Genomic DNA, 23,017 nt, shown 5'->3' with positions numbered 1-23,017 from the left:
CAACTGGTGTCTGATGCTCTTACTCAGGGCCCCCTGCCTACCAGTGCCCAGTATATCACCCTGGCTCAAGCTGGGTGGCACAGTTGAGCTCTGCAGGGGAGCGAAGGCTGGCCAAAGCACTAGAAGCAAGTTGGGCTGCTTCCCAGGGGCTCCCCGCCTCCACCACCCTGAGAAGTCAGATGCCCTGTAGGAAAGAAAAGCAAGGGCCTGGGAAAGGAGTGTTCCGGGCAGGGCATCTTGATCTCAGGCAGCAGAGGCAGAGTTGCCAAGGCGCAGGGCCCCACTGGTTCTTCCTCTCCAGGGACCAGAGATGGCAAAGCTGTGCCAATGTGGAAGGCCAGGTTTGCTTAAGGGAAACAGGTTTGCTTAAGGGAGACAGGAGCTCTGATAGTCCATCAATGTACCTGGGATGTTTCTCAAAGAAGCAGGATTCAATGCAAAGGAAGGAGATGCCCTTCCCTCCTTAACAAGGGTTAGTAGACAATTACGAGGGCAAAGCTCATCATAAGGGGCATCCCAATAGCCTAAAGAAGCCCTGCCCACCCCCAGGAGTCTATGTAAGCACCCGTCTGAGGGGGCAAGTGGTCCTGCCCCTCTCTGCTAACATGTTACCACTTTATCATCCTCGAGTCTCCCCTCCTTCTCTCTTCTCTCTCCTCTCTCCTCTCTCTCTCATCCTCTGTATCCAGGTAGTCAGGAAATCCTATCAGCTCTACCTTCAAAATATGTCCAAAGTCCAATCACTCCCCATTTTTTTCTATTACCTCCCTGGTCTAAGCCACCATCGTCTCTCACCTGCATTATTGTGACTGTCCTCTAACTGGTCTGCTTGCTTCCGCCCTCTCTGTCCTCTTCTCAGCCTGTTCTTAACATAGTGGCCAGAATGATATATATATATTTTTTTCCTTTTTTTGTCTTTTTTTCGTGTCCGGCAACGGAGCTCAGCCAGTGAGCGGGAACCGGTCTGTATGTGGGATCCGAACCCTCGGCGGGAGCGCCGCCACACTCCCAAGCGGCGCACTGTAGCAGTGCACCACCGGGCCGGCCCCAGAATGATATTTTTTAAGGCCCATGCAGTACATGTAACTCATTTGCTCAAAGTCCTCTGGTGGCTTTTACTTGGAGGGAAACTGGGCACCAAAGACCTTATAATGACCTCTCAGGCCACTTGTGAGCTCCCCAGCCCCCAGCCCTTATCTCCTACTATTCTCCCCTTGTGCTTTGGGACCCGGCCCGGCGAGCCTTCTGCTGTTCTGGGAACGCATGAGACATGCTTGTGCCCCCCCTGCCCAGATTCCTCCTTGCTGGGCAGGGCTCACTCCCTCATTTCCTCCAGGTCTTTGGACAAATGTCCCCTTCCCAGTGAGGCCTACCCTGACCGCCACATTATACAATGGCCACTTCTCCGCCCTGGCACTCTCAATCTCCTTCACCCTGCTCAGTTGTTTCCCTCCATGGCCTTCTCTCCTAACATGTCATACAAAGTATTCCCTAATGTCCCTCCACAAGGACAGGGTTTTTGTCTTTGTTCCTTGGGCTTGTCGCAATGCCTGGTACATCACACACACACACACACACACACACACACACACATACATCTGTTGAATGAACTGAACGAATGAGTAATAAACAAGATTGCTACCATTTAAATGATGACTATGAGTAGGTGCCAGATGCTTCACCTGGGCACACTCGTGCCTTCTCAAACAGCACAAACCCCTGCGATAGCTTCTATGAACCCCATGTTCCATACGAGCAAAGTAAGGCCTGGAGAGGTTATACGACTACCTGAGCTAGTAAGCAGCAGAGTCTGTAGCAGCCCATAGCAGGCAGCTGGATGCAAACCTGCACACACAGGGGGCTGGGGTGAGGAGGCAGCGGGACCTGGCTGAGGCTTCATCTAGTGTGACCAACTTGTCCTGGGGACTTGCCAGGTTTTAGCACTGAAGTTCCTGCCTCCTGGGAACCTCCTCGGTCCTGGGCAAACAGGGATGGTTGGCCACCTGACCTCTCTCACCTCAGGGCAGGCCCACGTGCTGCTTTCCTCTGCACCTCTAAGCAAGCCAGCCCTGTTCCCACTGTCTCCAATGGGGGTGGTTCTATCTTTTTCCTGTCCTCAGGCATGGTGACATCAGTTCCACCAGAGTCCAACCTATGAATTTTCTACTCAATTAAACGTTCCTTATGGCCTTTTTTGGACCCAAGCAAATGAAGCAAGACACATCATGGAAAAAACAAAAGGTCAGGCCCTGCTCTTGCCTAGATGCCCTCAAAGTCACACACTTGCCTTCTTTTTGCCATTTTCTAGTTATCTATCTGCTCCACCTTAAGTCATGTTGAGCTGCTACTGTAGCTACCTTAAGAAGTCAAGTGGCTGTCCCAGCTCCCAGCATGCCCCACAGCAGGGCGGGGCAGGCTGGGGCTGTTAGCAGTAGTAGCCTTGGGAATCCTCTCTGACATGTGGAAAGCCATGTGGGATGTCCCAGCTCCCAGCATGCCCCACAGCAGGGCGGGGCAGGCTGGGGCTGTTAGCAGTAGTAGTCTTGGGAATCCTCTCTGACATGTGGAAAGCCATGTGGGATTGGGAGCTCAGCCAATCCCCAATTTTGGGCTTTCCTTTCCAATTCTTTTTGCCCCAGAGATGCTTTCAGGCCCTGATCTTAGCAGCTGTACTTTCACACAAATACTTGCCCAACCCAGGAAAAGGTTTTAGGCCCTAATCTCTGCAGTGGCTTCTGCAATACTCACAGGGCCTCCTGGAGAGGGGAAGGAAGACTTGGCAGGGAGAGAATGCTGGAAACACAGGAAAAGGGCTTCCCCTAGAAATTCATCAGGAAAATTAGAGGAAACTTTGTCCCAAACATGAGAGAGCGCCCCACCCAAACAGGGAGTCATTCTGGCCCTAAGAACCAGACTGAACACATGAACTGGGAGAGGCAAAGAGAATGTTAGGCTGTGAGGTCATCGCCCCCACCCCACGACCGTGCCCAGGCTTGGGGGGAGGACGGACTAGGCAGCAGCAGAACATTTTGTCTGCTATGAGCCTGTGCAGGACCCAGGGCCTGGGAGGAGAAGTGGAACACAGCCGTGAGTGGCCTGGCTCCAGCAGGGAAGGGCCAAGGATGGCAGAGGCATCCCTTATTAGAACCAGCTCAGCCCCAGCAAGGGTGGGGCTAGGTCAGATATCATGAGGGACTTCCCAGATGTCTGAGTTTTGATACCTTGCCAAAGCAGGCAGCACAGATAGTACAAGGGAGAAGTTTCTCTGGGTTGATTAGAAGGCAGTCCTCTTTAGTTACATGAGAAGAACAGACATCAGAAAAATACCTTTCAAGTCCTACCTTAGAAACCCTGGATTAGGGCACTAAGGGGCAAGAGTACCGGGCCCTGCAGGGTCTGGCCAGATCCTGCTGCTGACCAAATGCTACTCTTTCAGGAGCGTAGAGCAGTTTCTCTACTTCAACAGCTCCAGCTTAACACGCCCACGGCTTGGAGCTGTGCTCTCTAGCTGCTAGACATCCAGCCTCTGGAGAGAAAGCAATCTACTCAAGGTCATGGCAAGAGGATGGCCCTCTTAGAGAACAATGCTCCTTCCCGCATGTCTCCTCAGGGCATGGCCCCCTCTATCCGGCCCCCTGCTTTTTTTTTGAAGACTTCAGCTCTGGACAGGAAAGAGAAAGCTCCCCAGAGTGCCCTCCTCAGCCCTCTGCTCTGCCACCTTCTCACTACTGCATGCATGTGCTTCCATCCAGTGTCACATTCCCAGGGCTCACACCTTGGAGCTAAATAAAAAGAGTGAAAGCCCCACTTTCAAGGGTGGATGCAATATCTGCCTCAGCCAAGGAGGAAACGCCGACTTTCTTCCTACCGCCGGCTGATGGTTCAGTGCAAAGCAACAAGAAGGTTGAAAACCAAACCAAATCCCCCCAAACTGGCAAGAGTTGCTGCTGAGCTGCCCAAAGAATGCAGCATAAAGGGTTCCAGGCCTGGTGGGAGAGGAGAAATCAAGGAGGGCTCTCAGGTTCAGAAAGACTTAGCCACTCTCTCCCCATCAAGATCTTTCTGCCCCCTGACTGGCAGCGTTATGTCAGCTGACCCTGAAGCCCAGCTCTGGGTAAGGAGGAGCTGGATAGAAAAGGATCCGCAGAGGCTGGGCTGGGCTGGGAAAAGGCCCATAGCTGTCATGTGCCTAATTCGGCTTTAGGCGTGTAACTCAAACCAGACAGGGAACTCCTAGGATGCAGCGTAGAGTTCCCTGTGTGGGAAGGAGGGACAGAGGGAGGGCACTTTCACTCTTCTGTCTTTCCCAGTCATTAACCATCCACCTGTTGAGGCTGCTACCCCCAGGTTTTATGAAAATCTTCCCCACTCCTCTACCAAGTACTAAGTATTTCTTGAATGCAGCTACTGGCCTTGCCTCAACTACTCACATCACAGTGTAGCCCCTAGCTAGCTGTTTAAGCTGGGCTGTCCACCTGCACTCCTGCCCCTCACTCAAAGGCATTCTTTTGGCTTGAGTCTCTCTCACTTCTTAAACTAGTGCTAACACATCTGCCCAAAGTGTGATGTGCAGAGTGGACCACAGAATGTTAATCTCTGCAGCCAGGCCCAGATAAGTTGTTATTAGGACCATTTATTTGGCATACTTTAGTAGAGTTGGGGTAAGAGTTCAAGGTGATGGCTACGGAGTGGAGGGCGTGAAGAAGGAGAGGTAGATAGAGGTTATGCTTTTATCCTCAAATTGATAAGCTCCTAAAAATTGACATTCCAGAACAGACTGTAGGTTCTAAAGATAGGGAAGAAGCTCTCAAAGCCAGTTGCCCATCCTCCTCTCACATCTGTTCCATCCCGTATTTACTTACCTAGTCCTCCAGATGCCCCCAACACTAACATTCTCTAGAGCAATGGTCTCTAAGTGGAGGGCCTGCATCCATCTGCTAGAGTGTGGGGAAAATACTAGAACTTTTTATATCACCTCATCCATTTCTATGCTTGCATATCTTATTATATAAATGATATCGGTGTTAGAAGTACTAAGAGTAATACAGTAGTGTTGTAGGTGAACATTTATCAGGGATATTGGGGAAAATACTAGAACTTTTTATATCACCTCATCCATTTCTATGCTTGCATATCTTATTATATAAATGATACTGGTGTTAGAAGTACTAAGAGTAATACAGTAGTGTTGTAGGTGAACATTTATCAGGGATATGTGCTCAATTTTTTCCAGATTGACAATGCTACTAGAAATTTCAATCTGCCACACCTAGGAAGAGCCCAATCCCAGTATGTCCTGGCTTATGGCCAAATGGAAAATTCCTGGTAGAACATGCCACTGCCCTCAAAAGGCACAGTGACAGGAACACACTTAAACCCCAGAGATCTTAAGGTAAGAAGAACTGTTAATCTAAATCCTCAAGTTAATGAACCAAAATCATAATTTGGGCTGTCTTAAAACAGATTCTTTCACCTCCTGCCATTTACTCCTCAAAGAGTCTCAGCTCCCTAAACCCAGTAACTACTCAGTGATTACGGAAGGCAAAGATGTTTGCATCTTATGCCAGGAACATTCAGTAAGTGGTAGCAATTACCACAGAGCATGGCCACATTAGAGCTTCCCTAGACAATCCCTAGATGATGAAGGGGTCCTGTCTCCAGCTTCTAAGCCTCCTTCCCCTCCCCTGTAATTGCTTCAGCTTAGGTCCCCATACTGCATGCTCCCATAACACCCACCCTGTTCTTCCCCATCATAGCACTATGGCAATATTTCTGAAATTGCCTTAATTTGTACGCATCCTCTATTAGCCTATAAGTTCTATGGGAGGAGGCACTGCGCCTGTCACATTCACCATTGTGTCCCTAGCACCTAGAAGGCATTAAATATTTGTTGAAAGTTGATGAAAAGGAATTGGAGGCCCTTAGTATCCCACCGTCACACCCTCAACTCTGCGGAGGAGAAAAGAAGTACAGTAGAAGGGTACAGGGGGAACAGAAAATAGAAAGTCCCACTAACATTCTTCTAGATCCAAATTCAACAGAAATAGTCTTTAGCCTTTTCAAAAGAGCACCACTGTCAACGATTTACTGTTTATTCAAGGCTCTCCTTCTCTGCCCTTTCCAGTCTGGGCCCAGACCTTCCCCTCAAGTGCCAGCCTCATTCCTCCTCAGAAACCATCATTCTTTTTCCTAAAAAGAGCAGCATAGCTGAGGACCACCATGGAAAGTTCTATGAGGAAAAAAGAATACATACAACCTACAATAGCTACACCAAAGAATCTCTCATCTCAGACCATCTCTTCTTCCTACATACAAAGGGATGCAAAGACTAAGGAAAACAACGTCTCTTCCTCTTAAGCCACAGGTAATTCTCATGCCAGATGCACCAAAGGTTTCTGCTGCTCACGAGGCCGTGAGACACCACGGGACAGTGCTCAGAAGCTAAAAGGCTATCTCCTAGCTTGTCAACCAGACTGCTGTGCTCTTTGGGGACTGGAGAGATTAATTGGTGTGGGAATGGGGCAGAGAAAGAAGCAACAATAAAAGGGGGAGGACAAAGAAAGTGGATGGGGAAAGAAGCAAACTAAAAGGGTTTCGTTGGTGCAAAATATTCAGCTTTTCCCTGCTGATAAATGCAAGACAACACAGCTTGCTCAGGAGCCAGAGTTCATGCCTGCACCTTTGCTTTTGTTTACACACAGCCATCAAGACCGACATCTTCGGTCACTTAGATTTAAGCACGTGTCCTCTTTCCTGTCTCCCTCTTCTGCTTTTTGCTCACGCTCTCAGCCTTGTTTCTGGTAGTTGCTGAACACGGAGGGAGCTGAGTACTCCCAACTCTTGGCCGCTGAGCAACTCCTCTTACTCCCACTAGCCAATGTATAATTAAGGAACACAAACCAGGATGAGCATTAGCATTGGGCCACAATTAGACAATTTATCAGGCATTGAAATGTAAAACAGACTTCTACATTGTCTGTGCTGCTGAGATTCTCTGTGTTGCTGCTCTAGCATAAGAGGCAGCAGGACATTAAGGAACTATGAGTCAGAAAACATGAAATATTCCATCGCATGCTACCTGGTATAAGACGTCAGGCAAGTCATTTAAACCCTGTAGCCTGCTGAGAGAGAGACAGACACAGAGAAAGAGTGAGTGCACTAAAATTAAGTCCCACCTGCCTTTGCAGTTGTATAAATCTAGAATAACAAAACCATGTTAGTGTCAGAAATGTTATCAATCCCAAGTTCCGTAAGCTATGATAAAAAAAAATTCTGTCAATCTATACCAAAGATGCTATCAGTCCACAGAAAATGAAGGAGAAGGGTCATACTCCAGGCATGAATCTCCTCATTCTTATTTCACTTTGGTTTCCAACCAGCAGAATCCAAGCACCAGGTGAGTTTCTTTATTGCTTTTATTAGTCTGCAGGGGCCTCCCATAGGTGACAAAATTATGCTAGGCGGTCACGCACCTCAGTGTGGTGTTCTGTGACCAGGCTGGCTTTTTATAGCATCAGCTCATTGGGGCACCTGAATATTGATGCTCCTTTCTCTGCCTGCCCAACTAAACAGCTCAGCATCATCCTTGTCTGGGTAAAGACTCCTGCGTCTTAGCTATTCTGTGTTTCCTTTTCTTATCCCTTTGTTCTTTTCATACACGAGGAGGTCATTGTTGACATTGGGAGCTAAAAATTACTAATGAAGAGGCTGTCCTTTCTCTGCCTGCCCAACTAAACAGCTCAGCATCATCCTTGTCTGGGTAAAGACTCCTGTGTCTTAGCTATTCTGTGTTTCCTTTTCTTATCCCTTTGTTCTTTTCATACACAAGGAGGTCATTGTTGACATTGGGAGCTAAAAATTACTAATGAAGAGGCTGTTTCCAACAGCCTGCCTCTCCAGCTCCAGAACAAGCCCTTGTTTACATTAAAACAAGTCAGAATACACATTTGTGATATAAGGAAGCAGGAGAATGATACTGGACAGCTGTGCCAGTGGTAGGAGTCCTGGGATATAGGCATGGCTGGTGTCTGTAGCAAGAGAGGCACCTGCTATCAGAAGGGGTGGCTTTCACGTATAGGTCTGAAACTAGGACTAGGAAAGAATCCAACAACATTAATTATGCCTATAACATTTGATATCAGATATTGAGAGAAAAGTAGAATATATGTTGCTCTTTGGGAATGAAAGCTTTCTGGGAATCAAAAAGTAAACAATAGCAGCTATGGGAAAGGATTAGGAAAATTAGAAAGTTGGAGGAAAGTCTGGAATGTGGTGTTAAAAGCTTCCCAGGTTCCAGCTTAGTTGGACTCCTGAATTCTACTTTGTGAGAGAAACAATCGACCAAAGGAATCCAGATCAGCATAGGAAGGGAAACAGAAAGATCCTGCTTAAATTCTGATGGGTGTTTGTAAAGTAAATGCATAATCTCAGTGAAAACATAATTAGGAACAGACTCTTTTAAGGTCAATATAGCTATAAAAGTGACTGAGTAAAGAAATTTAGCTGGCAAGAAGGAGGCAGTCATTAGATACTAGCTAGAAGGCAGAGACTGCGCCACACAAAAGCAGCTAAGCATTGCCACCTTCATCAGGTCTCTATCTGCGATCAAGAAGTGAATGCTTGAAATGGGCAGTGGTCACAGTTAGGCACCAAGCCAAGGGTTGAGATCCCCTTACCGGTCATCTTTAAAAAAAAAAAAAAAAGAAGTGAATGCTTGAAATGGGCAGTGGTCACAGTTAGGCGTGCCGTAGTAACCTCTGCAGGTATAATAATACTTTGCACTCCACAGGCACACATATTCTGGAAAATATCTTCAGACACAAGGGCTCTATTTTAATCCGAGGCAACTAATTTATTGAACACATATTATAAACTTGGGAACTGTACACACATATTATTTAATCCCAGTGACTCTATGGGCTGGGTATTATCAACATTATTTTCAAAGAGAAAAAGCCTCAGGGAGACTGAGTTGACTATTCAGTGCTATTCATCTAGTAAACGGTAGAGCTTTGAACTCAAAGTCTATGAGATAGGAAACTAAATTCTAGAAGTAAAGAGACCATGTAGGGAAGGTCCCTTAGGTTACAAAGAAAATAACACATGGGCAATATACAGATATCTATGTCAAAACCTCTCTCTCTCTCTTTTTTTTAACCCTAAAGAATCTAGATTCCAAGTCACTAGGTTATAATACAGCATTGGCTGGGGTCAAAACCTCTTCTTAGACTGGGTGAGAAATATGACGTGGCCTCTGAGTGAGGTTCGCAAATGGGAGACTGGAAGTGGCTGACAGCCTCTGAAGGACAGGGTCTCTGCTCCATCCCATGCTGCTCAGCCACGGGCTGCCTGACATACAAGGCCACGCAAAAATCTGCTGCAGAGATGCTAAAACCAGGCAAAAGTGAGAAAGCAACTTTCCTTTTGTTCTCTCTACATTTTGATGAGGCGAAATTTCATAATATCATGGCACACTGGGCAATTGGGTGGAGCCAGGCAAGCATGACGCTGAATTTTTCATTCTCTTTTAAGAATAGACTAAGAACAACTATATTAAAAGTGCGCCAGGCAGGGTTGAAAAAAAACCACCTATAATTCCCTGACAGAGAACAGTGAGTGACCCAAAGATACGTGGATACAACTACATACATCATGATTTACCATCCCATTTCTAACAGTATACAATAGAGAAGTGACAGAGAAGCTCAACTGGGTAGATGGACTTATTCACTTTTCTGTACCCTTCCCCTGTCCCTCCCCCATTACACTGTAACACCAGTGTGGGGAGACATATCTTAAACTCTTTTGTAATCAAAGACTGATACAGAATAAGGGACTTGATCATTTACTGATAAAAGCATTTATACCATAAATATCTGTAAGATAAATATCCTCCTTTCTGTATATTGATACAGAAGGAGGAGGAGAGAATGATCTTCAGAGAATGATCTTCAGAGAATCACAGTTCCTAAACACAATCTCTGGGAAAGAAATAGCTCTTCGTAGCCTCACCTCCTTTCAGTGCTTCAGACGTCACACTTTTCCCACTAGACAAAAATACACCAATTGGGTCTCCAGAAATGTGCCTTCTCTAGGAGCTGGGAAAACAATATCTGGAAATACTTGTCACCTTTCTCCAATTTCCCACCCCTGATATGGCCTTTACCTTCCACAGGGGAGGTTTTCAGTCTACTGCAGAGATTATGTACACCTCCATAGCGGACATTGATCTCGGTCAGGGCATCACTCGAACGCAGCTCCATGAGCTTCCTCAGTTCCATTACTGTGCAGCCAAAATCCCCTTCACGGCTCTCGGCCATCGAGTTGGCGGGCAAGGAATGTTCTGATGGGTTCGTCATTTTGCCTGCTGTTACCAAGACCCTCAACCAGAGAGGATTTGGAGTTTCCTTTCAACTGGTCAGCGTCTCCTGCTTTCCTGTTCCCACTTTTTCCTACTTCTTGTTTCTCTGGGGGCCCAGTTTTAGGAAATAGATCAACTATATTTCGTGCAATAAGCTTCAGAGTAGCAATCCCAAGCCTAGATTCTTTCTTCTGTATGACGCGTGGTAGTGAGAGGAGGAAGAGGATGGGGGAACGGAATGGAAGCCGGACTTCGTGTCACGATGATTGGGGTCCCCAGGTGGTGATGGAAGTGGTTGTCCAGGGTAGGTAGGTTCCTAGCTTAGACCGACTTGCCCAGATGAAGGTGTAAACAGGATGTGCATGTTACCATGGAGGCAACCTTAGCAACAACCAGCAACTGGGGTAGTAGAGAGGCTGCAGAAGGAGGAGGAGGAAGAGGAAGGCTCCCTGGATACCGATGACACTGGGCCTCTAGAATAAAAATTCAAAAATAGACAAAAAGAAACAATTAGAGCAGCCATGGGGATCCAGCATCTGCAGGGGCAACAGATACCCATTTTAGCACAAGTGTTTAGGTGACAGTTGACGTTTGAGCTAAACTGATGGCTCCAGCCTGAGTTGAGTGGACTAACTCAGGAGAGCCTTTTCCTTCCCAGGAGGCCCCAGCAGCCTGTAAACTCCAATGTAGAGAAGCAATTTCAGATACACCCCAGTCTTTGTGTCTCACTTCTCCCAAACCAAGCAACGCAAATCCCACAACTTCAGAAACTTGGAAATAAAAGGTTACAACCTCTTAATGACTCTAGTACTCTCCCTGTCTATGAGGGACCTTCAAAAAGTTCATGAAAAGGTTCATATTATCTTCAATTCTATTTTTCTGTGAACTTTTTGAATAACCCTTGTATTTGAGGAACCCGTTACAGGATCCTTTAGCCTGACCTTACCTGTAAGGGTGAAAAGAGGTCAGAAAAAGGATTCCAGACCCAAGTGATCTGGAGGTAGCCTGCCAGTCTGCTACCCTCTTCCACACCCAGTACTCTTCCCTACTCCCAACACACACATTTACAAACCAGGAAGATAACATGAGAGAAGATGCCCAATCCTCCAAGGACCCATGGAATACTCAGCTTCCAGCTCTATGTTAACTCTGCAGCCTGCTGCAGTTATCAATGGGTCAGGCATCAAGTTTCGATTTGGGGGCTAAGCCCCATCCCCCTCCAAGAGGCTTTTAGGAGAAAGAGATAAGCAAAATGCTCTGGCAGTTGGTGATACAGAGCGGAATTTTTATTTTTTTAAAAAAGAGGACAGAAGGACTTCTGAGGAGGAAAGATAGTGAGTTCGAGGCCTGAGCGTTAAAGTTTCTTCAGGGTGGGTAGGGTAAGACGGCTATCAGTTCAGATAGAGCACAGGGCTGCGACAAGGTCAGCAGGGGAGACAAGTTAGCCTGTGTGTGAGTGAGTACCAGAAAGCCGCAAATTAACTCAACAAATACATCATAGAGAGGCAAGTATTCTTCCCTTTGGAAAGACTAGTGTTCTCTCTCACACACACTGACTATGGGGTGGGGGCGGAACTATGTGTAGGTGAGGACGCAGGGGGCTGAAGGTGGGAAGAATACTTATTCTGAGTCCTGTTCTCAGCTTCAGAGAGGAGGTGCTGTGTGTCACGTGGGAGCCATTGCCACACATCAGCCATTTAAATAGCAGGGGGCTGAAGGTGGGAAGAATACTTATTCTGAGTCCTGTTCTCAGCTTCAGAGAGGAGCTGCTGTGTGTCACGTGGGAGCCATTGCCACACATCAGCCATTTAAATATAAAGGGTCTCTTCCAGAGCACAGCCCCAGAACACGGGGGACCCTGTCCTGGTGAAATAGCCTCTACTGACTTGAGTTTAGTTACGAAGCGGTGGCAAGGGGCTCTGGTCAGCCTCTCTCTAATAAACAGAAGACCTCCTCACTTCTAGACGGTGAACAAAGAAGCACAAGAACCATCACATAAGGACTTGACTCTTCTGTCAATTACTGCACCCCCAAGTCACAAGTGGCCAAAGTTCCTGCTGATTCCAATCAATCCAATTTCCCGCAGGTTCCACTGGAATAGAGTTTGGACACCCCCGCTTCCTGCAAAGTGCCCTCTGCCGTCTCCTCCTAACATAGATTTTCTAGTACTGCTCTGACTTACAAAGAGTTAAGAGCTGTCCAGTTAGCTCAGTTGGTTACAGCGTGGTGTTATAACCCCAAGGTCAAGGGTTTGGATCTCAGTACTGGCCAGCTGCTGGAAAAAAAAAGATTTCAACAAGCAGGGTTTTGTTTGTTTTTAAACATCACACTTCCTTTCTTTGTAGATGTCATCAGGGAATCCTGGGGAACAAGGAAGTCTGAAAAAAACCAGGGCGGTGTGTCAAACTCCCTTCATTCAGACTGGCAGAGGAATAGTCAGTACTTTCCTTTTTCATAGGACTTTTTCTCCAGTTCAGCTTCTCCTCCAACCCTGGAAGGAGTGGGAGGGGCTACAGCAGCAAGAAACCCACCTTGACCCTTAAGTAGGACTCCTTGACCTTTCAGAGTACTTTCCTTTTTCATAGGACTTTTTCTCCAGTTCAGCTTCTCCTCCAACCCTGGAAGGACTGGGAGGGGCTACAGCAGCAAGAAACCCACCTTGACCCTTAAGTAGGACTCCTTGACCTTTCAGGAGGATGCTGGGGACGATGCTGATAGAGAGTTAAACTGGGAATTGGAAGATTTTACTTTTTCTGTCTCTACCCACTGCAATACTTGCTTCATGAAGACAGGGATTTTTAGCTGTCAGGTTCACTACTTTATCCCCAGTGCCTAGAAGAGAACCTGTACATGGTGGGTATTAATATTCTTTTGTTGAATGACCAGTAGCAGATTCAGAACCACATATACCATCTTCCTAGGCACCCTTTGGGCAAGTCACTTGGCCTTCTTAGGACTCAGTTCCTCTCCCCTTTAACTGGGGGAAGAATCAGCCCTACCTTTTCACACCATACTAAGAAAGTGACAAAAGAATAGGATTATATATAGAATTGGTGCTTGGAAATCTTAGATGAAAGGTGTCCGGTGCCCAGTGTAGGACACTCTAGTGATGAGAGAAAGCTTAATTGGATCGTAATGAACTTTTGTTACCTTACCCTTTAAGCAGAAGGGCAAGAAGCTCCAAGTGCTCCTCCATTCTTCCATGCCAGGGAACTCCCACCCCATCCCCAAAGGAAAGTTCCTAGGCAGCTTCATGAACAATAACCATTAGCTAGTTATAACCACTGGCAATAACCACTAGCTTATAGGGTCTTGGGTCTCTAGAGAATAAAAGGGACAGCGTGAGTCACAATTCCTTACCCTGAACCTCTCCTCAGGGTACCAAAGAGAAGAGATTCTTCCACTCGCACAGGCAAGGGATGGAAAAGGTCACCTAAGATCAGAACACATGGGCTAAAGGACACATATGGGAAAGAATGAGGAGGTTTGTCTGCTTCGGGTTGATCTAGAGATACACACGCAGTAGACCAAGCACTAAGCAGCTGGCATGAAGTCAAAGGGGCAGTGCGTAGCTGGGGCCCCGGGTTTAAGGCAGGATCTCTATAAAAGTTCTGTAATGAGGAGGCATGTCAGGGTGACCAACCTTCTCTCTGAGTTCTGAGCTCCCTAGAATATGAGCTCTCTGCAAATGCTGAGCTTGCCTGGCCCCTCACCTTATTAGGCAACTGCCAAAGAATAATCTGTGAGTGCTCACACCGCCTCAGCCTCAGGCGCAATGCTCAGGGCCTGGGAGGAAATACTTCTTGTCAGGTCAGGATTAGTCATTTGGCTCAGGGCCTTCTGGGTAAAATATGTTCTCACTCCCTGTTTCTAGCATTGTGTCAGCCTAAAGGAGGATAGGACTGAATAGGGCTCATCCCTTCCTCCTGGGGTGAGAAATCCTATTACTTTAAATGATCACTAAGTCACTTAAATTTGTTCCTCCTAATGCCCCATAACAGCTGCTCTACAATTGGTAGATACGTGGAAGTACTCTCACTGATTCCAGGTAGGACAGCTGTGACCCCCACTTTGTGGAGGAAGACACTGAGGTCTAAGGAGATAAAAAGTGATTTGTCTTTGGCAAGTAAGGGGCCTTGACTGCCGGGTGCTATTTTATTACACTTTACTCCTTTTTACTGGAGCTTTCATTTTATGACAAACATCTAAGAGGTTCTTTAAAGTGCAGGCAGATCTGGGGTACAGAGAATACCCATTTCCATTGGGAGGAAATGCTGCCTTTTCCCTTTCTCTGTTTCAGAACCAACTACATCACATCCCAGGCAATGAGGGCAAAGCCGCTGCTTCCCCACATATCTGAGAAGCAAGCAACCCCACACGTCCTGATAACCCAACCTGCAGCTAGGCTCACTAGCAAGTTCCAGAAATCCCAGGCAATGAGGGCAAAGCCGCTGCTTCCCCACATATCTGAGAAGCAAGCAACCCCACACATCCTGATAACCCAACCTGCAGCTAGGCTCACGAGCAAGTTCCAGAAACACTAGCAAGTTCCAGAAATGAGGAGTTTCCAGAGACAAGAACCTTATGCCCTAAACAATCAAACCACAAACAACAGTCAGACATTCTATGTCCTCCAATTTTGTCCAAGGAATCCCTTACTCTTAGAAGCTTTCCCAGGGTACTAAAGTAGAGACACCTCCCCAGACTGTGAGGAAAAAGGGACACTCTGTGTGTAGGTTATAGAGCAGGGTATATTTGAAGATGTGAAAGGAACCACCCCGTGAATCTCCCATCAAAGGCTCCTATTGACTCTGGTGCGATGCAGAGGAAACGAAGTATGTGTGGAAATGGGGGAAAGGACACAGGAGGGGCCTGGGGCTGGGGCTTTGGGCTGGGGCAGCCCTGCAGACAGACCTGCCTGGGACAGAAACTGGCTGCATCCAACTCTGGCCCGGGGCCACAGGCAGGGGCTGCTCAGAGAGCAGACTCTCCTTCCCTGACCTGTCCTCTGCCCTGGGTGGAGGGCCTCTGCTCAGCAGCAAGTCGGTGGCACTTGGAGACACGTGGTGGGAGCACAAGAATCACTGCCGGGCAGGGTATGAGGGGTAAAGAGGGGAAGATCCCGGGTACAGGGAAGCAGGCTGGGCCCACCTTAGGGGCCCCTCAAACACCTGCTGTTTTTTCTCTGACCCAGAGTCTCCCTCGTCCCAAGTGAGGTTCTACTTCTTTCTCTATTCAGGAGCAGGGGTGGGGGACAGTGAGAGGTGGGAAGGAAGGGAAATAATATCGTTAAGCACCTACAATGTGCTGGGCACCTTACTAGGCACTTTATGTGAAAATTAGAGAGAAATAATATATAGGAGGATACTTCAAAGAGTTCATGGAAAGATTTATATTATCTTTTAATTCCATTTTTCCATGAACTTTTTGAAGTACACTAGTGTATGTACACACACACACACACACACACACACGAATACATGTGTATATGTGTGCATGTGTGTGTGTGTATTTATGCAGTGGCTGATCCATATGCAGTAGCTACTATCATTATTACACACACTGTTTCACTGAATCTTCACCAACAATCCTACGAGGAGAAGATCTCCACTTAATATCAAGGAAATACACATTCGGAGAACCAGGATTTGTGCCCTAGTCTGAATTCAAAGCCACCCTGTCTCAAGTACAAGAACAATGCTGTAAGAAAATAGAAACAAAGCTACACGGATTTACTCCCTTAACCTTGGCGAGAAGGCCCACATAAACCTACCTGTCCCTTGCCCATGACCCCTAAAAGGCTGTGAAGGTCACAGAAACACCTACCTCTTTTGAACTTCCTGGGCAGGTGTAGGGATAGACCCACAGTTTATCAGGGCAGATGCCCTCCCCCCGACCTCAAGCCAGAACTTACTGGGCTGTCGGCTGGCATGACTCCCAGTATAATCGATTCACACCTGGAGAGCCCAGGAGTGGGGATGAGGGTTTCCTCCACTCTGTCATCTCCCATCCTTGGCTTTGCAACCCCTGATGATCTGGGAGAGGCACAGAGAGATCCTGTTCTGGATTCTCTCTCCTCTCTCCAGCAAGGCTACTTCCTGTGCATTTTGGACTTTCTTAAACTTTATACCTTCCCTCAGGCACTTCTATGCTTCTAGAAGGGCCATGCCCTGTCAAGAAAGCTGGCATGAACCTAACCATGGAAGGCTGCGGAGCCTAAAACATCCTGCTGTCCTTCTCTCTGAAAGTACGAACCCACACAGAACTTCTCCACTTGTCTCCTCATCATAGGTCCCCTATCTCCAAGACCCAGATTCTAGCCCACCCTGGCCAGATTCTATCACTTGGCTCTGGTGCCCACCTCCACTGTGGCCCCCAGTTCTTCCTTCCCTCCCCTGGCCTGCTCTGCCCTCACTGCTCCTCTAATGCCTGCTGGTTTGCAGAAGCAGACCGGAGCACATACTCTCCTTCAGTCTAGGAGGCCCGTTGGAGGCATGAGAAGGTCAGAGGCAGAGTACCTGGGCTGAAGTTCAGGTGGTGGGCGGCACCACTGGTCATCATCATCCAACAGCCAGACCCATGCCAGGAAGCCAGGTGAAGGCTGGGGCACCCAAGTCAGGATGACCACAAGATGGCACACTGTGGCCTGGTGCAGGAACCTGAAGCTAATGCTCAGCTAGCCCCTAGAACTTAGCCTTCTGGTGGGTACTCTCTTCCTGAAAAGAGAACACCACTTCCTGGTTAGGACTGAGGCTCCCTCGCTCACTCTCCCCTTCCCCAAGTCTGCTACCCCGAGAGCATCTTCTCTTTAGCAGTAGAAATGCAGTGCTATGATCAAAGCATCAATCTGGAGAAAATGTGTCACTCTTAACTCCTGAGTCTTAGCGATCCAGAATTCATTCCTCCTCTCCACAACCACCTGGAAATTCTTGGTCAAACTAAATCTATGCATACCCTGGACCTAGTCATCTACTCTTGAGTTTATCTCCCAAAGAAATTCTCATACAGGGCCCGAAGGGGGCATGTGCAAGAACGTTCACTGGGGCATTATTTGGGAGCAACTTGGGATCCACTCTCCTAGTGATGGACAGATAGCACATGCCAGCTAGAGAACATGGTGTGTTACTCAACAGCCAGAACACAGATTACACATTACACATATTACACATTACAATGCTGCCTGTGGTCAGAGAAGGGAACAGAAGGAGGACATGCGGAAAGAGTGAGCAAAGGAGAGGACCAGTGGTAATAATGGGCTATGAATCTGCAGAATGACTGATTTGACCATCTGAACTGAGGTCCAAACAAATAAAAATAAGACGCGCCATGACGCTAAAATCTCTCAGTCTTGGGGTGACTGTCTTGTCTAGGATGTGCTGTGACAATGATGGCAACACTCATCAGTTCTGCTCAGATCCCTTCAGGAGGCAGGAGAAGGAAGGGCCCTTAGAAAGAACAAGCTTTCTCCGAACAGCGATACCAAGAATTGACCCAGGCTGGTAGCCTGCTCCTGATCATCTGTCCTGTTAAGACCCAGCCCATGTGGGAGACCCCAGGAGCCACCAAGATGAAGACAGGAAGCCCCACAGCATGGATAGGGAAACTGAGCGCGTGGGAGGAAGCAGGAATGTGCCCGAGAGGGCAAAGTCGCCCCCCTGGCTCTACCCTAAAATAACATCAATGCTGTCAAGACGACAAAAGGCAGTCTCTTGGGCCCAGAGCCATGGGGAAGGTACCCTCTCCCAGATAATCCGAGTCACACTGGCCTGCGTCACCTCTGCATCCTCCTGTGACTCAGTGGGTATGTGTGGGGTGTTCACAGCAAGCTAGAGTGAAGAAAAATGTAGAGGTTGCAACAGCAACACTGACCATTGCCTTCAGTTGGTTAAGGAGGGCAAGACTGGCTTCAGGTGGGAGTGACAGTGCCATCTAGAAGGTCTGTTGTTTGACTAAAGGGTGCGGGTAGCCTTCCCAGGCTCCCTTCTGCTGATCACGGGAAATGCTCAGGATAAGGGTTAGCAAAGGTATCTGCTCCTCACTCCTTGGAACTGGGACAGGAAGCTACTAGGCCATAGACAGGACACAGACTTCGGGCTGTAACATTCAAGGATTCAGTATGAACACTCTCTTGGACAACACAGATTGCCTTTCTTGGGGCTGCTGTGGTTTTTCCACATTTTGGTTCCAAGGGAACAAAGGGGCTTTTTAGCAGCTGGATTGGCTCCTGGGTTATTTTTAGAAGTAAAGTTCAGCAGAATCATGTCCTGCTCATGGAGAGGCAGAGGAGTCAATCTCCTTCAGCTATGGAAGTCAGGACCTGGTTGTTCCCAGGCCTCAGGTGCTGGTGCAGCTATCAGGGGTGAGGGGGAAGCTGCCTGGTCTCAGAATGAAGAGGCCATGTCTCATCCACCAAAAGGGGGTGCCATGGGCAGCTGCTCTGTCTCCAGGGGCTCAGCAGGAGAGGAAGCAAAACAATATTCCTGTGTGACCCAGACACTAGTCACTCTTAACCCTGGGTCTCAGAGATCCAGAAGCCATCCCTTCTCCCCAGAGCCATTTGGGACTTCTTGATTAGACTAAGTCCATACATACTCTGGACCCAGTCACCTACTCCTGAGTCCTTCTCATACAGGGCCCGAAGGGGGTATGCATGTACAAGAATGTTCACACTGGCCATCACACCTGGCCGACACTCCCATCACCTCTCTCCACTCCGTGACAGTCTCACCTGTACAGAGTACAGGGAGTCCCCACTTTCCCCTGGCTTTGCCTATTCCAGTCTTCTCTCAGCCCAGCTAATTCCTGGAAGTCACAGGCAAATGAGCAAGAGCTCCATGCTGAAAAGATGGTGTTTATTAAGAAAGAGCAGGGGACACTCCTTAATAATTTCGCATCTCTCTTCTCCTGTTTCACTCTTCCTTGTTCGCATTCTGCACAGACAGAAGCCACTAAGTCAGCCCAGGGCTTTCGAAAGGGGACTGATCACATTCCCTTGCACTTGTGTAGTGCTTTAGAGCAGAAGTTCTCAAACCCTGAGTGAGCACCAGGATCCCCTGGAGGGCTGGTGAAAGCCTATTGCTGTCCATACCCCCCACAGAGATTCTGGTTCACGAGGTCTAGGATGGGGCCTGGGAATGTGCATGGCCAACAAGGTCCTTAATGATGTGAGCTGATGCTACTGGTCTGGGGACCACTCTGAGAACAATGCAGAGGTTCTGAAGCATTTATGCAAACAATCTCATGAGAGTCTCCAGCAATACCAGGGTAGAGCACTTTGGGAGCCTTGAATCGGGGCCCACAGGACACTGAGCTCAGCTCCAGGCTGACCGGGGAAGGCACAGGAGGGTCTTGTCACTTATCTCCTCCCCCTTCCCCTCTCCTTCCTCTGGCCCTCCCAGGATGCTGATCTCTGCTTCTGTTCCTCTCAGGGCAGCCCCCTTTCCCAGAGACACCTGCCCATGAGCTTCCCAGGGACAGCCCATCTCCAGACTTGAGAGAACATCACTCAACAGGCTACACCAGAATTCCAGATTTCATCAGAAAGTTAAAAGAAGCTACCTCGTGAGGTTCACAGGGTCACCCAGGCCCCTTTCAGATCCAGATGGAGCTAAGCCCCCTCCCAGTCCTGTCTTCTGTCTCCCCAGGAGAGGAGAGGTGGACGGGGCATCGTACAGGTGAGGGGAAAACAAAAAGACACCCGCTGCTCCCTTCTGCTCCCAGAATGGCACTGCCCCTGCCACTTCTGGAACCCCTGTCACCCCCACAGCCCCAGCAAAGGGCCAGGCCCGCTGACTGCCGGCCCTCCGGGGCCGCCTGCCCATGCTCTGAGGCCTGGGCGCCGGCACCACGGCTGGCAGAGCGGCAGCAGCTGCTGTTTTGCAGGCCGCTTGACAGGCTGCTATAAACACTCGGTTTAGGTTGCTATGGCAAAGCGAGTGTGCAGCCTGGCTACAGTGAAGCTATTTATGTGCCTGTAATGGCAGAGTGGTCTGTTTTTTATTTTACTTTTAAAGTTTTCCTTTCCCAACCCCCTAAAACAGCTTTATAAAAAGAGAGAGAGAGAGAGAAAAGAGCCTCCACAACTTTCTCAGGAACGAAAAGAGGAGAGCCAGATAAGAGAGCTGATGACCTGAGCTGGAAGGGGAAAACTGAAGTGGGGAGCAGGGGCAAGTTCCTGTCAAGAACAGAACGTGTGGCTGCTGGTCACTTACGTGCTGGATCACTTAGGAACCGAGGCCCTGCCTCTGTCTGCCCCAGCCCATCAAGGAGAAAGGCCGACACCCAGTGTCTTCTTACCTCTCTACCACTCACATTACTGACAGGTGACAAAGTCACTCTGTCTTCTTCCTCTGGCCAGCAGCACTCCTCACATCTCCCAATCCCCTCTCCCAGCCCCCACTAGCTGCCAGTGTCATAGGGATGAAGATACTGAAGATTCTGCCAGGGGTCATGTGAAGAGAGCTTCAAAGCACCTATCCTCTCGTGGGTCGCAGTGCTACCTGACATGGAACATGGTTGCTCCTGGCTGCAGGTTTGCAGAGGACAACCTAGAGAGGTGACTCTGCAGGGATACACGTTTCCTTCATGTCTATGGAGAACTTTCATCCAATTCTCACTCCTCGGGGAGCTTTGGGGTGAAGGGATATTCCTGCACAACAAGATTCAAGATTTTAGTCAGGGTAGTGAGGACCCCCAGCTGAAGGACTAAACATGAGATTGTCTACTCTTTAGATACACATGTCTCTAGGGCACCAGGCACATAGGAAAGGTTTTTGGAAGAGGAGGTAAGGAGCGATCAGAGATCAGTCTCCATCTACTGGATGGGGGCACTATGGCCTTTTGCCTTGTCCACTCCCCCAGCCAAAAATAAAATGACAAATAAGAAAAGAAAGAAGTGGGCCAAGGGTTGTAGGCAGCTCACCAATGGCAAGAGAGTGGAAGTCAGCAGCCCATGTGGTAATCACACACACAGATGCAACTAAGCTGAAAGTGTGCACTGACATTGACAAATATGCTGTAGGTTGCCAGTCACTAGATGGCATGTAAGTAAGAGAAAGAGTCACTTTCCAGGAAACAGCTGGTTGGAATACAAAAGATGCTGCAGGATTTTATCATCTCTCCTTCACCACCTCATTCCAGCTCATTTTGGATTAGCATACAATTATTAGGAGAAAAAAAGGGGCCGGCCAGTGGCTCACTTGGGAGAGGGTGGTGCTGATTAGGAGAAAAAAATCTCCCACTGCCGATGGGCATATTCACCAGATAAAAATAAAGCTAGGGCAGTGTTAAAAAGTACAAATCCCATAGAATGTTTCGATTCCTTCTATATCACATGATAACTGATTGTCTCCCAGATGCCACCATGGCTCGGAAGGAACCCCCACAAGGAGAAGAGAGGCCAGGAGAAGGGGGAAGATGCTCACGATCCCATCAGGGAAGCACCCTTCTGCTGCCCCAGGAGAGGCCAACGTCCCAACTGACAGCCCTGGTTAGCTGATGAAGCCTTATTGGAAAAATCAGAACTTGGGATAGAAATCAGTCCTGGCAGCACCTTGAGGTCAAAAGAGCAGAGCAGGCATCGTTTCTAAGCCTGTCAAACCAACTGTCATCAGCACCCCAGCTCCTGTGTGGTAGGAAGGGAGAAGCGGGGAGGTGAGGAAAGGGTCCAGAGGGGGAGTGGGGTATAGACCTGGACAGCTGGGAGTGGGCCGATAGAAAGGCATCAACCACGAACTAATGTGCCAGGTAACCAGTGCTTCTCTTCCTGAGTGGCCATTACTTGTGAATACATAAATAGACAAAGAGAGACGCAGACATGTCTCAGAATCCCAAGGTAGAGTACGCCTCCAAAACTCATGGGCTAGAAAGAATGTCTGTTCAGAAGGGCTCAGATCCATGGTGATGGACACAGAGCCCATTGTTGAAAGAGACAAAGTGCAGGCAAAGAGGTGACTCAGCCCCAGCTGGTCTTTGTTGACGGAACTGTCTCAGGGGAGAGAAAGTGGAGGGTACTGTGTTTTTCTTCCGAGTGAGCAGAAAGTCTTGTCGCCTCTTTAGCCCAGCCTCAGCCCAGTGCCTGGCCTAACACATGGAATGAATGCACGACCACCTTCTCTGCTTGCTTCCACTTCCAAGCTGAGGAAAAGGAGGGAAGTCCCAGAAAGGGACCCAGTCTCCAAAGAGAATCAATTATCTGTGACTCCCAAGCACTGCTCCTTCCGCACTTGCCCTGTCTTCCCCCATTCTCTGGGCCCTAAATGGATTGGAGGCACAACTCCCTTGTTCTCCAGGAGACAGAGTCACCAGGGATTGGTGCAGGTAGAAAGGGAGAAGGGAGATAAGCCATCGCTGCAGGAATCATCCACCCTCCAGGGAGGCAAAGGTAAACACAACCCATCCGGTTCTAAACTCGCATGCACACCATGTTAAACAACACTGCAGTACCTCTGAGGGAAAACCTGGGAGGAGAACTGTGGGATGGTGGTGGTGGGGAGGTTTGTAGGAAGAAGCAAAAAAAGGATGTTTTCTGGATTACTTTATTTCTGAGTTGCCAGGAATCATGGGAAAAATACTTAGTACCAAAATCTTTCCTCCTCCTCATTTTTTTCTCTATTCCTTATTCCCAAGCTTGACTTTATTCGTTCATATTTATGTATA

The 23,017-nt window shown here is 48.3% G+C and overlaps 1 protein-coding gene across 4 annotated transcripts in view; it reads right to left on the bottom strand.

Annotated features, from left to right (window-relative positions):
* Nucleotides 1-23,017, bottom strand: part of ATP2B4 (ATPase, Ca++ transporting, plasma membrane 4) — a 95,896-nt gene that overhangs the window by 36,578 nt on the left and 36,301 nt on the right. For all 4 annotated transcript variants that reach the window (XM_008584245.1, XM_008584242.1, XM_008584243.1 and 1 more), the window contains exon 2: nucleotides 10,166-10,833. In XM_008584245.1, coding sequence (XP_008582467.1) covers nucleotides 10,166-10,358 — 193 coding nt within the window. In that variant the 5' untranslated portion in view covers nucleotides 10,359-10,833. The remainder of the gene's footprint in view (nucleotides 1-10,165; nucleotides 10,834-23,017) is intronic.

Source organism: Galeopterus variegatus, unplaced genomic scaffold (assembly GCF_000696425.1).
Source record: "Galeopterus variegatus unplaced genomic scaffold, G_variegatus-3.0.2 Scaffold3189, whole genome shotgun sequence".
NCBI classification, from domain to species: domain Eukaryota; kingdom Metazoa; phylum Chordata; class Mammalia; order Dermoptera; family Cynocephalidae; genus Galeopterus; species Galeopterus variegatus.
The sequence above is the reverse complement of the archived record's forward strand: the minus strand, read 5'-3'. Positions and strand labels throughout refer to the sequence as shown.